This window comes from Manis javanica, chromosome 7 (genome assembly GCF_040802235.1).
Source record: "Manis javanica isolate MJ-LG chromosome 7, MJ_LKY, whole genome shotgun sequence".
NCBI classification, from domain to species: Eukaryota; Metazoa; Chordata; class Mammalia; order Pholidota; family Manidae; genus Manis; species Manis javanica.
Window position 1 is genome coordinate 139,094,480 of NC_133162.1, and position 16,749 is coordinate 139,111,228.

Below are 16,749 nucleotides of genomic sequence, written 5' to 3' on the forward strand. Positions count from 1 at the left end.
GGGTCTTGGAAAGGCACAAATGACCGTGGCCTCGCCTGGAGCCCTCACTTCCCCTCGCGGTTAAAGACAGCCCCAAGGTTCAGCCCCAGACACCAGGGCCTCGGGCATGAACAAGTCACCTGCCATTTCACACAGGTGGCAGGTGGGGGACACCGAGATTCCGCCTCCCGCCGGCCCCCGGCCGCAGCCAGCGCGCACCACCCCGCGCGTCACGCCGCCGCCCCACAAGCGCCCGCCGCGCCCCGCGCATACGTCCGTCCCGGCGCGTCACGCCCCGCCCCCGCCGCCTTCCCCCCACTTCCGCCGCACCGGAGCGGAAGGCCGGCGTATCCGCAGCGCCGCGTGGTGCAGTATCGTGGAGCCCTTCGGCATGGCGGCGTTTGCCGGCCCGGCAAAGCCGTTCCTGTCCCTGAACCCACAGGAGGACGCCAAGTTTCAGAAGGAGGTAGCGCAGGTCCGCCTGCGCGCCAGGCAGGTGAGCGGCGGCCGGGCCCGCGGTCTGGGGCCGCGTCCCGCTCCGCGCCTCCAGGGTCGCCCAGGAGGACCCCAGGCCCACCGGCTCGGAAGCCGCGGCCTCCCCGCACCGGGCGGTTTTCACCGACTCAGAACTGTGGGGCTCGGCCGGCAGGCCTTCGGGGTTGTGGAGCGGAGGGGCGCGTCGGGGTGGCGCAGGGGAAAGCTGGCGGGTCGGGGGCGGGCCTCCTGCTGCTGGTGGACCGGGATTGGAACTGTCGTGTTTCTCTGCCGCCGAATTTGGGAAACTTCTTTGCCCGGTTGGTGGTTTCGGAATTCCTGAAAGTATTTGCCAAGTTCGTTTTGCTGACTGGGGCCCTGACATCGTTATATTTGCCTTGGTTTTTAGCATAAAATTCGCGTCTGGAAAAATTTAAAGTTCTTGTAGAAGGCAAAGGCGGGATGACCAAGATGCCAAAAGGTCAGTAGGCATCGTGAAGGTCAGCAGACGCCTGGGAATTGTGCGGTTAGGTGGTGAGCTGCATACAAACCTAGGGTGCGTCCGTGTGGGTGCTCCGGTGCAGCCATGCGTCCTAAGACTTGGTTGCTTATCCGTGATTCAAAGCGTAAGAGCGTTTGCATGGTGCTGGTTGCTAGGATGCAGGCCAAGGAGACCATCTGCTTTGCCATTGCCCTCCTGGGGAGATGGATACTAAATAGCTAATTTTTCAGTTATTGCTGTGGTGAGTGGATACAGGGCAGGTTCCCCATCTCTTCCCTTGGACTGAGAGCTGTGGGGGGTTACATGTTTGCTGACATCGTTAGATTATTTTTATTAAAAATGTTTTGCCTGGTCTTTATGTCTTCAGCAACAGAAGCAGAAGCAAGAAAAACTTACTCCTGGAGTAATCTACGTGGGCCACATACCTCCAGCACTGTATGAAACCCAGATCCGGGCATATTTCTCCCAGTTTGGCACTGTTACAAGATTCAGGCTGTCCAGAAGTAAAAGGGTAAGGTTTTTGTATTGAGTCAGATTATTTTATTTTACAAAAATGTGTCATCCTTTACATTTCCCAGAGCATGTTCTCATGGTATTTTCACACTTTGCTCCAGAAAGGGGGATTGATACTGGAACCTGAGACAGCCTCCAGAGCAAGATCATTATTACTGTAAATGTTTGTTTTACTATCAAAGGAAAAAATCCTTGGCCCAAATCCTCAAATTGGGAGTCCTCATAAAGAATTATATTTATCCTGTGGCTACTGAGCCAGGTTTGCATGAACTTCAGTTTGAAGTGTGGGTTTGTCTTGGCCTCTGGTGTAGGCATCCCTGTAATAGCAAAGGTTCATATAGTGAATGATTAGGAGTAACTATTGAGAGTATGGCTTTGGACAAATTATATAACCTCTCTATGCTTCCATTTTCTGACATGTAAAATATGAATGAAATAGCTATGACCTAGGAGTATCAAAGATCAAAGTAATGAGCAAGTATCTACACACAGTAAACACTGTGTAAATATTCCTATGTCATACCTACCTCCTAATAGAAAAAGGTTTATGTAGTTTGTTTTCAGTAATAGAGGAGTGGCCTACTTTATATTCTTCCCCTACACATACACTTTTATTAGTTGTTAACATAGACATCTCGTTGTGGAAATCTATTTTTTCTTGATACGGTTTTTCCACATTTTGTCACAGTTCAATTTTACATTTGGTTTGGCATTTGAGAGCATGGGGATCACCCAGTATGTGCTCGTGTCATAAAACCACAGGTATTAAGTATGTAGTCAAAGCAACATCTCAATATTAAAGGGAATTTTAATTTTAAAGTGCCTTGATATTTCTTCCATTCTAACCAAAATAATGTTTCTCTATTCCTCCCTTTCTTTTTCCATTTACCTGTTTGTAATAGTTGCTTATTATGTAGATGAGATAATTTATTTTAAACATCCTGAAGCTTCCTAGGGAATGATTTAACGACTAGTAATCCACTGTTCACTTTTATCAAATGTCAACTTGATCTTGTACTTGCTTCAGATCTTTGTCCTTTACTGATAGATTATAAGACTGAGGTTCCTTTTGTACCCTTCCCCAATCCTCTTTTACTTCCCTCCCATGCCCAGGATTAGGGTTATAGTGCTTTTCATTATTGTACAATGAAATACAATATACTGTACTTTGTGTTCATGTATCACTATACATTGTATAGTGTTGTTTGTTTAAAATCTATACTAATTATATTGTCATTCTGAAACTAAAATCTTTCATTCAACAATCTGTTTTGAGCTTTATTCATTTAACTCTAGAACATTTGATGTCATTGCTGTGTTCCTTTGCTTGAATATACTAAAATTGATTTATCCACCCTCCTTTTGAACGTTAGGTTCTTTAGTTTTTTGCTCTTACATGTGAGACTGTTAGGTACATTATTGTGCAGATAGAGAAGAATAATATTTTCAGACTTTTGACCCACAATCAGAAATACATTTTACAGTGCAAACTAGCACACATACACAAGTATGTAAATATAACTAAAAGAAAAGTTTTACAAGGCAGTACTTAACCTTTCTGTTCAGTTTTTTAAAAAATACCTTTCTGACCTACTGAACTGATTTTCTTGCCCTCTAAAAGGTCAGACTCTTAGTTTAAAAAATACTACTGTATAACATATCCTCAGGCTCACTGAGTAGAGAAAGGTCATCATTTTGTAGCTGCCTTATTCTTGGTAAGATGAGGATTGTGTTACTGGCTATTGGAATTCCCTGTTCTGTGAGTTGCATATTTGCCTTGTCTTTTTTATTTTATTTTTTATTTTTTGCAATTATTGGTGTACAATTACATGAACAACATTATGGTTACTAGACTCCCCCTATTATCAACTATACACCACATACCCCATTACAGTCACTGTTCATCAGCATAGTAAGATGCTGTAGAATCACTACTTGTCTTCTCTGTGTTATGCTAGCTTCCCCATATCCCACCCCCCACATTGTATGTGCTAATCATAATGCCCCTTTTTTCCCCCTTATCCCTCCCTTCACACCTATCCTACCTAATCCCTTTCTCTTTAGTAACTGTTAGTCCATTCTTGAGTTCTGTGAGTCTGCTGCTGTTTTGTTCCTTCAGTTTTTGCTTTGTTCTTATGCTCCACATATGAGTGAAATCATTTGATACTTGTTTTTCTATGCCTGGCTTAGTTCACTGAGCACAATACCCTCTGGCTCCATCCACATTGCAAATGGCAGGATTTGTTTTCTTCTTATGGCTGAATAATATTCCATTGTGTATATGTACCACCTCTTCTTTATCCATTCATCTACTGATGGACACTTAGGTTGCTTCCATTTCTTGGCTACTATAAATAGTGCTGCAATAAACATGGGGTGCATATATCTTTTTCAAACTGGGCTCCTGCATTCTTAGGGTAAATTCCTAGAAGTGGAATCCCTGGGTCAAATGGTATTTCTATTTTGAGTATTTTGAGGAACCTCCATACTGCTTTCCACAATGGTTGAATTACTTTACATTCCCACCAACAGTGTAGGAGGGTTTCCCTTTCTCCACATCCTCGCCAACGTTTGTTGTCATTTGTCTTTTGGATGTTGGCCATCCTAACTGGTGTGAAGTGATGCCTCATCGTGGTTTTATTTTGCATTTCTCTGATAATTAACGGATGTGGAGCATCTTTTCATGTGCCTGTTGGCCATCTAAATTTCTTCTTTGAAGAAGTGTTTGTTCAGCTCCTCTGCCGATTTTTTAATTGGCTTATTTCCTTTTTGTTTGTTGAGGTACGTGAGCTCTTTATATAATTTGGATGTCAACCCCTTATCGGATATATCATTCATGAATATATTCTTCCATATTGTAGGATGTCTTTTTGTTCTACTGATGGTGTCCTTTTCTGTACAGAAGCTTTTTGTTTGATATAGTCCCACTTGTTCATTTTTGCTTTTGTTTCCTTGCCTGGGGAGATATGTTCATGAAGCATTTGCTAATGTTTATGTCCAAGAGATTTTTGCCCATGTGTTTTTTTTCTAAGAGTTTTATGGTTTCATGACTTACATTGAGGTCTTTGATCCATTTTGAGTTTACTTTTTTGTATGGGGTTAGACAATAATCCAGTTTCATTCTCTTACATGTAGCTGTCCAGTTTTGCCAACACCAGCTTTTGAAGAGGCTGTCATTTCCCCATTGTATATCTATGGCTCCTTTATCGTATATTAATTGACCGTATATGCTTGGGTTTATGTCTGGGCTCTCTAGTCTGTTCCACTGGTCTATGGGTCTGTTCTTGTTCCAGTACCAAATTGTCTTGATTACTGTGGCTTTGTAGTAGAGCTTGAAGTCAGGGAGCATAATTCCCCCCACTTTATTCTTCCTTCTCAGGATTACTTTGGCTATTCAGGGTCTTTTGTGGTTCCATATGAATTTTAGAACTATTTGCTCTAGTTCATTGAAGAATGCTGTTCATATTTTGATAGGCATTGCATTGAATCTGTAGATTGCTTTAGGTAGAATGGCCATTTTGACAATATTAATTCTTTTTATCCATGAGCATGGGATGTTTCCATTAATTAGTGTCCTCTTTAAGTTCTCTCATGAGTGTCTTGTAGTTTTCAGAGTATAGGTCTTCCAGTTCCTTGGTTAGGTTTATTCCTAGGTATTTTATTATTTTCGATGCAACTGTGAATGGAATTATTTTCCTGGTTTCTCTTTCTGCTAGTTCATCGTTGGTGTATCAGATGCAACAGACTTCTGCATATTAATTTTGTATCCCACAACTTTGCTGAATTCAGATATTAGATCTAGTAGTTTTGGAGTGGATCCTTTAGGGTTTTTTTTGTATACAAATCAGTAACATGGACAGTTTAACTTCTTGCCAGTCTGAATGCCTTGTATTTCTTTGTGTTGTCTGATTGCCGTGGCAGTGACCTCCAGAACTATGTTGAATAACAGTGGGGAGAGTGGGCATCCTTGTCTTGTTCCTGATCTTAAAGGAAAAGCTTTCAGCTTCTTGCTGTTAAGTATGATATTAGCTGTGGGTTTTTCATATATGGCCTTTATTATGTTGAAGTACTTGCCTTCTATACCCATTTTGTTGAGAGTTTTTATTATGAATGAACGTTGAATTTTGTCGAATGCTTTTTCAACATCTATGGAGATAAACGTGGTTTTTGTCCTTTTTCTTGATGTGGTGGATGATGTTGATGGATCTTTGAATGTTTACCATCCTTGCATCCCTGGGATGTATCCCACTTGATCATGATGGATGATCTTTTTGATGTATTTTTGAATTTGGTTTGCTATTATTTTGTAAAGTATTTTGTATCTATGTTCATCAGAGATATTGGTCTGTAATTTTCTTTTTTTGTGGTGTCTTTGCCTGGTTTTGGTATTAGAGTGATGTTGGACTCATAGAATGAGTTTGGGAGTATTCCCTCCTCTTCTACTTTTTGGAGAACTTTAAGGAGGATGGGTATTAGGTCTCACTAAATGTTTGATGAAATTCAGCAGTGAAACCATCTGGTACAGGCGTTTTGTTCATAGGTAGTGTTTTTATTACAAATTCAATTTCCTTGCTGGTAATTGGTCTTTTCAGATTTTCTTTTTCTTCCTTGCTCAGCCTTGGAAGGTTGTATTTTTCTAGAAAGTTCTCCGTTTCTTCTAGGTTATCCAGTTTGTTTCCATACAATTTTTCATAGTATTATCTAATAATTCTTTGTATTTCTGTGATGTCTGTAGTGATTTTTCCTTTCCCATTTCTAATTATATTTATGTGTGTAGACTTTTTTTTTCTTGATAAATTTGGCTAGGGGTTTATCTATTTTGTTTATTGTCTCAAAGAACCAGCCCCTGCTTTCATTCATTCTTTCTATTGTTCTCAAATTTATTTCTGCTCTAATCTTTATTATGTCCCCCCTACTGACTTTGGGCCTCATTTGTTCTTCCTTTCGAGTTTCATTAATTGTGACTTTAGACTGTTCATTTGGGATTGTTCTTCTTTCCTGAGGTAGGCCTGTATTGCAGTATACTTCCCTCGTAGCTAAGCCTTCACTGCATCCCACAGATTTTGTGGTGTTGAATTATTTATTGTTGTTGTTTGTCTCCATATATTGCTTGTTCTCTGTTTTTATTTGGTCATTGATGCATCGATTATTTGGGAGCATGTTATTAAGCCTCCATGTGTTTGTGGGCTTTTCCATTTTCTATGTGTAATTTATTTCTAGTTTCATACCTTTGTGATCTGAGAAGCTGCTTGGTACAAATTGAATCTTTTTTAATTTAATGAGGCTCTTTTTGTGTCCTGGTATATGATCTGTTCTTGAAAATGTTCCATGTGCACTTGAGAAGAATGTTTATCCTGCTGCTTTTGGATGAAATGTTCTGTAGACGTCCATTAGGTCCATAATACGTTGTTCAGTGCCTGTCTCTTTGCTTATTTTCTGTCTGCTTGATCTGTTCTTTGGAGTGATGGTGTGTTGACGTCTCCTAGAATAAATGCATTGCATTCTGTTTCCCCCTTTAATTCTTTTAGTATTTGTTTCATATGTAGGTGATCCTGTGTTGAGTGCGTAGATATTTATAATAATTATATCCTCTTGTTGGCCTGACCCCTTTATCATTATGTAATGTCCTTCTTTGTCTCTTCTTACTTTCTTTGTTTTGAAGTCTAATTTGTCTGATAAAAGTACCATAATTCCTGCTTTTTTCTCCCTATTGGTTGTATGAAATATCTTTTTCCATCCCTTCACTTTTAGTCTGTGTATGTCTTTGGGTTTGAAGTGAGTCTCTTGTAGGCAGCATATAGATGGGGTCTTGTTTTTTTATCCATTCAGTGACTCAGTCTTTTGATCAGTGCATTCAGACCATTTACATTTAGGGTGATAATCGACAGTTATGTACTTATTGCCATTGCAGGCTTTAGATTTGTGGTTACCAAAGGTTCAAGGGTAATTCCCTTACTGTCTAACAGTCTAACTTAACTCAGTTCGTTTGCTATTACAGACACAACCTAAAGGTTCTTTTCTTCCTCCTTTTTCTTCCTCATCCATTCTTTATATATTAGGTATCGTATTCTGTACTCTGTCTATCCTTGATTGACTTTGGGGTTAGTTGATTTGATTTTGCATCTACTTAGTAATTAATTGTTTTAGTTTGCTGTGGTTTTATTTCCCTTGGTGACATCTATTTATCCTTAGGAATACTTATGTCTATAGCAGTCCCTACCTCCAAAATAGACTGTAGAGGTGGTTTGTGGAGGTAAATTCTCTCAGCTTTTGCTTATCTGAAAATTGTTTAATCCCTCCTTCAAATTTAATGAATAACCTTGCCAGGTAGAGTATTCTTAGTTCATGCCCTTCTGCTTTATTGCATTAAATATATCATGCCACTCCCTTCTGGCCTGTAAGGTTTCTGTTGAGAAATCTGATGATAGCTGATGGGTTTTCTTTTGTATGTGATCTTTTTTCTCTCTCTAGCTGCTTTTAAAAGTCTGTCTTTATCCTTGATCTTTGCCATTTTAGTTATTATATGTCTTAATGTTGTCTTCCTTGGGTCCCTTGTGTTGGGAGATTTGTGCACCTCCATGGCTTGGGAAACTATCTCCTTCCCCAGATTGGAGAAGTTTTCAGCAGTTACCTCCTCAAAGATACTTTCTATCCCTTTTTCTCTCTTCTTCTTCTGGTACCCCTATAATGCAGATATTGTTCTGTTTGGATTAGTCACACATGTCTCTCAATATTCTTTCATTCTTAGATATTCTTTTTTCTCTCTGTGCCTCAGCTTCTTTATATTCCTCTTCTCTAATTTCTATTCCATTTACCATCTCTTCTACTACATCTATTGTGCTTTTAAATCCCTCCATTGTATGTTTCATTTCAGATATGGAATTTCTTAATGGTTGAATCTCCATCTTAAATTTGTCCGAGTCCTTGAATATTTTTCTGTATCTCCATGAGGTTGTTTATGATTTTTATTTTAAACTCTCTTTCAGGAACATTCGTGAGTTCAGTTTCATTTGGCCCTTTGCCTGGGGTTTGTGAAATTTTGGTCTGAACCAAGTTCCTTTGAAGTTTCATATTTCTTTGTGGTGCCCACTAGTGCCCAGAAGCTCTAGTCTCTGGAGCTGCTCATCCCCTAGAGTGAGGTTGGGCGTTGTAGCGGAGTGAAGCTGGTGCCTGGGGGGAGGAAAGAGCGGTTTCCTGATTCCCAGCTGCAGTGCCTGTGTCCAGTATGAGAGCCACTGGGCCAAGCACACAGGTGTAAGCCTCTGTGCTTTGTGTCGCTGGCTGGCCAGGAGGAAGGTGCAGCAGGCTGTGTGTCACAGTGGGGGGCCTCAGAGCTGAGTAGGCAGCCAGGGGAATGGAGCACCTGAAGGTCCTCAAAGTTCCCAGTCTGCTGGGCAGAGCATGCCCAGACAACCTTGTCCAGCCGTCCCCTCCCCAATGCAGCAGGCTCCATGCAACCCCGCTACTTCAGCAGCCGTCTCGCTGCTAGGAAGCCTTTCAGACCGCCTGCCTTTCCCTTGTCCCAGAGCAGCCAGGTGTGGATCCCCTCCTCCACAAATGGCTGGAATCTCAGTCTCTCAAGCACTCCACCTGTCCCAGCTCCTCATCCCCACCAACCTCCAGAGCACCGCACAGTGTAGGTGTGTGCTCCAAAGCGGACCTCCAGGGCTGGGTGTTCAACAGTCTTAGCCTTCCATTCCTTCCCTCCTCTGTTTATCTTCCTCCTGCTCGTGAGCTTAGGTGGGGGAAAGGCTTGGGTCCCACGAGATCAAGGCTTTCATATGTTACCCTGTTTTATGAGGTCTTCTCTGTGAGGTCTGTATGCAGTCTGGTGCAGCCTTCTTTCCTGTTGCTGTTTTAGGGCTAGTTGTATTAACTTTATTTTCACACTATATGTGGTTTTGGGGGGCATTCTCTATCTCACCTCTCACACCACCATCTTGAATGCCCTGTCTTTTTTGAAAAAATTTTTTCTGCCTTTTGTGCATTGTTAATTTGTACATTTCTTCCTACATTGCAATGTAGCCATTGTTCCCCCCACCTTTGTGGTTTGTTCAAGTCTACAGACTGGTTGAAAAAATAGTGTAGTGAAATTCTCTACCCCTCACTTGAATTCACCCATTAACTATCCATTAGTGACATCCTGACACACTAGCTTCATCTTTGTATGTATTTGTAAAAATATGAACAACTTTTTTCTTTGCTGAACCTTTTGGAGAAAGTAGCAGTCATAATACTTTAATGCTGAATACTTCATCATAAATCTAAGAATAAGACCCTCCTGCATACACACAATGCAGCATCTATAACATTCTCTGCACCCTCACGTGTCCTCAGTCCCAGAAGCGTCTTGAGCTGTTTTTTCCCTAGTCGTCATGGGATTCAGTCAAAGTCCATGCACTGTGCTCGGTTGGAACTTTTCAGCAGATAGGACAGTTCCCCTTTTGCTGCTGTTCTTGACATTGGCTGTTATGACGAGTTCGGGCTGGTTGTCTTAGAGAAAGCCTGCTCCTTAAGGGGGTGCACTAATATTACCGTGTCCAGCATTGTTGCACAATAAAGCTACCACCTTCCCCACTCACTCCAATTTTGACTATTTGCTTGGTATTTACAACAGTCTGGGATTACTAGGTAAAGGTGTTTGGTCTTTGTTTGTTTTGGACACGTGACATTTTATTTTCACATCACTTTTAAATAGGTTTATGTCAGTTACATGTTAAGTTGGATTTCATAGCATCTCTTCCACTTCATCTTTCTGTCCTCTTTGAAAGAATCTGAATGGCTAAGGGTTTTTAAGCATTTACTTTTTATCGGAGTTCTCCTGTTGCAGTTAACTAAAGCGAGATCTGACCTGCGGGCATGTCCAGGTTACTAGGCAATAGCAAGCTGGTGCTAGAAAATGAGACTCCTGGTTAAGCCGTGAACCTTTTAAGTGGTTTCTTATTTCCAGAATCACATCACCAGTTCTGATCCAAATCCAAAAATATGTTTAATGCAAGATTATGAAATATTTCTAGTTATTGTTACTAATAATTGTAACTGTGTGTAAGGAAAGAATTCTGTTACTCTCTTAGGTTCTGTGGCTGGGACTTTAAAGTGGACTGACAGATACAGATTAACAAGACTAAATCAAACATAAGTGTGCTCCCCGTGGGAGCACTCAGAGATGAGTCACTCGGGGAGAACTAGGGCCTTCTTAGCATCTTAGTAAAGGGACAATACCTTTTCAGAAAAGTGACAAGACAAAGGAAGAGGACTTTGAGTTTCTCAGGCTGCAAATTGTGGGAAGGCAAATAAATGGGAAATTAGTAATAAAGTCTAATTAGTGGGCTTTGTTATGTAGATTATTTTAATTTATGTCTTCCCTGTAGACAGGAGGGAAGGCACCTTTGGTATGTCTTGCTTTTAGACAAATACAGAAGGGCAGTGAGCTTTTCCTTTATCTGCTTCTCAGTTGTCTTTGGCTCAAAATAATGACCAACTAGCATACTTGGGGATAGCATATTCTGCTATCCTGCAGTAACATAATTGAGTCCTTGACAAGCATTGTGTGGAGCACTTTTGATTATTTCTTATCTTCTTAGCATCCCTATAGGGATTCTGTAAAATCCCTGTTTTATAGAATAAAAACTGAGGCTTAATACTACCTTCCCAAGTAAGTGTCAGAGCTAGGACCCAGCACCCGGCATTGAGACTCTCAGACCCATGCTCTGTCACTGAGACAGGGCCAAGAGTCCGGAACCCAGGATGTGCATTGCAGGGGCGCTGGCACTGCTCCTTTGCCCCAACTATAAAGGTGATCAGTCCCTAGGAAACATGAAAATGGCCACAGTATTTTACTGAGTAGCTTGGAGACACTGAGGAGTTAGGTGTTTTTATTTATTTCTTAACATATAGAATGGGAATTGTATCACCTGCATTCTCTGTGAAGCATTGTACTATCCTGGGTGTTACTAAGACGTGAAGTGACTGCCAATGAAATCGATCGTGAATAAAGGATCCTGGGGCTTCCAGAATTTCCTTTATGTGATAGGCACTGCTATTGAGTTATCCAGTTATAGTGATGTACTTGTCACGTAATCAAAAAACCCAGGAATACCTTAAAATCGGTGGCAGGTTTGGGCCCTTTCCTATAACAGGCCCCATATTGTGAGTTGAAGTTGGAATTAAAATTGCCTTAGTGTTACATGCAGTTAATGTCTGTTAAATTGATGGCATTTTAGAATTTTAATGAAATGTGAGAATTCAGTTGTCCTACTTTTCATTGTGGATTTTCCATTGCAGACTGGAAATAGCAAAGGCTATGGCTTCGTGGAGTTTGAATCTGAAGATGTTGCCAAGATTGTTGGTGAAACAATGAACAACTACCTTTTTGGTGAAAGACTCTTAAAGTGTAAGTCTCCTGTTGAACCCGTATGAGCACTGGACACCCACCGCAGGTGCCCAAGGCTCATGTGCCTGCTCAAACAGCTGTCCAGGCTCCTCGGGTAGCATCTCTAAACTGGTTCTGTTGCCGTGAGAGAGAATCTCAGTAGCCTCTTTTATGTCATGGGACCATTTGCACATGACAGGCATGGCTCTTGCAGGAGGAAATGGCTAAGAGGGGACCCAGAGGATGTCAGCACCACCCACACATGGAGGACCAGTGCTGTGTTGTCTGGCTTTTTCCTGAAAGATGAGGCAGAGTAGGATGGGCCACATCTTTTCTGAATGAAGTAGTTTATTTTAGAGGTGATCCTAGGAAAATACCTGCAGGTGTGAAGTGAGACAGAAGTCAGTGAAGGGTGCGTTAGCCACCCTGCTTGGTGACACAAGACAGAAATATTCCCACTGGGATCGGGACACCACGGCCTTTGTCCACGGCTCCTCGTCCGTCACAGCGGGTTGCCTCTGGGGGTTTTGGCTTGCCTCCTTTATTCCATTGTGCTTCCATAGCCTGAAAAGGGCCATCACAGGGACCTGTAGACAGGCAGTGAGCTGCCCTCGTCCTGGAGTGGGGCCCAGGGGAGATGGGCTCCAGCAGGCCACATGACCCGCAGAGGGATCCTTAGCTTCAGGAGCCCACCCCTTACGTCCTGCATCTCGTTCTGTGGTGTGTCCTCTGCCCCGGAACAGTTCTTGCTGCACAGTAGCTGTCTGATCAACAGCTGGTGACTGTGCCTTTCCTTAGGGTACCTGCTTTATTCTCCTGGGCTGTTCCGTGTACATGGGGACACGTCATCCTGAGTGAGACATGGAGAAGGACACTGGGAAATCCTGAAGTCAGCATGAAATCCCTCCCTCCACTTGGCTGAAGGCCTTCTTTTTGACATAGGTCATTTCATACCACCTGAAAAAGTACACGAGGAACTTTTTAGAGAGTGGCACATGCCATTTAAAAAGCCGTCATATCCAGCAGTGAAGCGGTACAATCAGAACCGGACGCTTCTTCAGAAGCTACAGATGGAGGAGCGATTTAAAAAGAAAGAAAAATTGCTCAGGAAGAGATTAGCTAAGAAAGGAATTGATTATGATTTTCCTTCATTGGTAAGTTTTTTTTGGGGGTGGATTTGTACCTCACTAGTTACATGTTCATAATTTTATATATGGAGTGTGTGATGTAGTGTTTATCAGTACCAGGTTTTTAAACTTTGTATTGTAGGCCCTTGCTGAGTTTTTCAGAACAGGTCCTGTATCTCCCTCAAACAGAAGCAGAAACTCTTGAAAGTGATGTGCAGAATTTTCGTGTTCTGTCTTTAAAATATTGGTTTAACCACTTTAAGCGAAAACCAGAATACTTATAGATTACAGTTAAAGGTGTTGTTACCAGAATTAAATAATTGGTTTATTTTATTCTATGCTGTCAGTAAATACCAAGATACTTAGTTGGCTATCCTTCTAATGCATTCCAATAAAAATTTCGTTTAATGTTTTAAACTGGAAATTGTTTTAAAGGTAATATCAGAATTAACCAGAAAGCCTCAAGTCTGTGAATTAATTGAGTAGGGATTGAAATGTAACAAGTCTGCTTCCATGAAGATGAGTTAGCACAGATTTTCATCCAGGTCTTGCTTGCTGGTTGAAACAGGGGACCCTGCTGACTCTTTGCTCCCTCTTTCATGGTAAGGAGAGCTGTGTCTTACTGTAAAACAAGAATGCAGGCCATTCAGGTGTGGAAGCCTTTTAACTAAATATCGAGATTGTTTTGGGTCTTCATAGACCCTCTCAGGCTTATTTTCAAAAAGCTAATGAGTTGATAAGAGCTGGCATGTATTCCCAAGTGTATTAGGTTTTTTAACCTGTCTAAAAACTAGAAGACTGAGTCACCCTCCTTGGGCCCAGTTCCTAGCAGTCAGTTCTTTGCCCAGACCCCAAACATGGTCTCCAGGGGTATGTGTTGAAGAGCACTTTGTCACAGACCTGGGCCCTGACACTATTGGGAACCTTTTAGGGGCTGGAGCACTGAAGCTCAGAAACGCAGGCTACTCTGGGAAGGCAGCAGTGCTTCACTGCCCCTGTCCTGATCTTCGCCAGGACCGCCTGCCCGCTCAGGGCCTGCCTGCTGGCATCCACCTGGCTCCACCTCCCTGCCAGGCCTCTGTGCAGCCAGCCCCTTGTTTGGGCCTTGACCTCGCCATCTATGGCTTCTACTCACTCCTCAGTCAGGGCCCTCTTTAGTTTTCCCTTCTTGTAAGCTCATTCCTGTATTTGTGGGCTTTTTTTGCCTTTGAACTACAGTGCTGTGTCGTTTAGGGAGGATTTACTGGTGATATATTTGAGGGTCTGATGTAAGTTAAAAATGTAGATAAATGAGGCTGTCATTACTTCTTTATGTTTATTTTAAGATTATACATAAAAAGGGAAAAAATGCTTCAAACACCAATCTTCAGAAATCTACAAACAGCCAGGTAAATCTTTTTTTTTTGTATCGTTAATGTACAGTTACTTCAACAACATTATGGTTACTAGACTCCCCCCATTATCAAGTCCCCACCACATACCCCATTACAGTCACTGTCCATCAGTAAAGTAAGATGCTATAGAATCACTACTTGTCTTCTCTGTGTTATGCCAGCCAGGTAAATTTTTATTTTTCATATTTCATGTCAGATAATAGAGAAGGATAGATGGGAAAATAGACACTATAGGTGGTAAACATGTCAATTGATGAAGTCTCCAAAAATTTATTGCAGGTTTTTTCAAAGAAGAAGAATCAAAAAAAGGCTTCAGGCCCTCTGAAAATTCCTGAGAAGACTGTGGATAGCCAGGTAAATTTTTACTTATTATATGCCAGATAAAAGGAAAGATATATGGGAAAGTATAATTAAGACACTGCAGTTGATAAATATGCCAATTAATGAAGTCTCCAAAATTTATTGAAGGTTTTACCAAAGAAGAAGAAGAAGGTGTCAGGCACTCAGAAATCTCCTGAGAAGCCTGTGGATAGCAAGGTAAAAGTTTACTTATTTCATGCCAGATAATAGAGAAATATAAAGTATAGTTGAGTATAGTTAAGATATTATAGCTGATAAATATGCAGATTGATGAAGTCTCTGAAAATGTACTGCAGGTTTTTTCTAAGAAGAAGAATCAAAAAGAGGCTTCAGGCTCTCTGAAAACTCCTGAGAAGACTGTGGATAGACAGGTAAAGTTTACTTATTACATGACAGATAGTAGGGAAGGATAAATGGAAAAGTATAGCTAAGACACTGCAGTTGATAAATAATGCCGATTGATGAAGTTTCCGAAAATTTATTGAAGGTTTTACCGAAGAAGAAGAAGAAAAAGGTGTCAGGCCCTGAGAAATCTCCTGAGAATCCTGTGGATGGCCAGGTAAAACTGTCCTCAGTATTATGGGTATCAGGTATTACAGAAATAATCTGAAAAGGAAAAGCAGTTTCTACTGTTGTTACTTATTAAAATTTCAAATTCAATCTTCTGACTTTTTGGTAATCTCTTACTGGTTATTTAGCAGATAAAGTGAGTTTAGCTAAAGCCATTGTCAGTTTATTGCAGTTTTTACCTTTCTAGCAAAGTGACCAAGTCAGTAGGGAAAAACAGCTATTTTCATAAATGTAGCATTAGTTTTGTACATGATGCCCTAGACTGGAGTGTATTGTATTCCAATTAATTGTAAATTTCCAAACTAAGTCTTAATAAGCACCTAAGCTGTTTATTTGCACTTGTATCACTGAAGTGTAGAACAGGCCTAAAACAACAGCACAACTTGTAGAAACAGGGAAGGTGACATTTGGGGGGTAGTGTTGGGGGTAAAAGTCATTCCTAATCCTCCCACATGTACATATTATAATCTTTGGCTTATTGAATCTAGGGCCCCACACCAGTTTGTACACCAACTTTTCTGGAGAAACGAAAATCTGAAGCAGCTGTGATGGATGATGACGATAAAGATAATGAAATAGTTTTCAAACAGCCAACAGCTGGTGTAAAAGAAATTCAGGAGACTCAAATGCATAAACTCTCATGGAGAAAAAGACGAAGAAAAAACAGTCAGTGCTTCTGAAATGTGTTTTTTTTTGTATTAGGTAAAGTGAAATGCAACCATTATAATTCTGGGAGGAGTAAGAAAAACAGTGGTCTGGCTTTCTTGGCAGTTTTCTTGCTGTCTTTAGTGACTTGGCTGGGAAAGAAGGGTTACCACTAACTGCAGGCTTACTCATCTGCAGTATTTGTTTTTAATATCAAAGAAAATAAAGTCTCCCTTGACCATCTGTGTGGATCTCTGTCAGGCTGTGCATGTTTAATCCATAGGGTGCCTTAGGCTTTAGAATCATATGATTGGAACTGGAGGTTAGATTACATATGGAGTGAGGAGCCTGCTGAAGTGTGTGTATGTGGTCATTCTTACCAACATTACATTAGGTTGTTGGTGGGCTGGCATGTATTAACAACATCATTTAGAGTATCATTGATGTGGAGTTGTTCAGGAGTCAGTGACCAACAAACTTTTTCTACAGTTTATGTGTGAGTGGAACCTGGCTGTCTTGAAGCAAACCTAGTAGGTTTCATCTTAGATATTCTGAAGTTTCCATGCCTTTGAAATGTGCTTTTATAGCTAGTCCAGATTGATTAAAATTCTCATTGCTACGAAACATTTCTCACCCAATATTTGTTAAAGCTCTAAAATGATACTGGCTAGGTGTGATACAAACTGTAGAACGTACTTCATTTTAAGTATATACACAGCAGATCTCACCTCTACAACTACCTGACAGTGTATTCAGTATGTATTTGTTCAATGAATAAAAAAGAGATGCCTCCCTTTTTTTTTCTTTTTTTTG

General features: G+C 41.1%; 1 protein-coding gene across 1 annotated transcript; it reads left to right on the forward strand.

The window, feature by feature from the left end:
• Positions 1-288: 288 nt before the first annotated feature.
• On the forward strand, positions 289-16,179 carry NIFK (nucleolar protein interacting with the FHA domain of MKI67). The gene is made up of 10 exons (XM_073241655.1): positions 289-475; positions 1,323-1,466; positions 11,753-11,861; positions 12,783-12,994; positions 14,293-14,355; positions 14,641-14,715; positions 14,830-14,898; positions 15,018-15,092; positions 15,209-15,280; positions 15,780-16,179. Exons 1-10 carry the CDS (start codon positions 371-373, stop codon positions 15,969-15,971), a joined length of 1,116 nt encoding a protein of 371 aa, XP_073097756.1. The 5' UTR covers positions 289-370; the 3' UTR covers positions 15,972-16,179.
• The last annotated feature ends 570 nt before the right edge of the window (positions 16,180-16,749 follow it).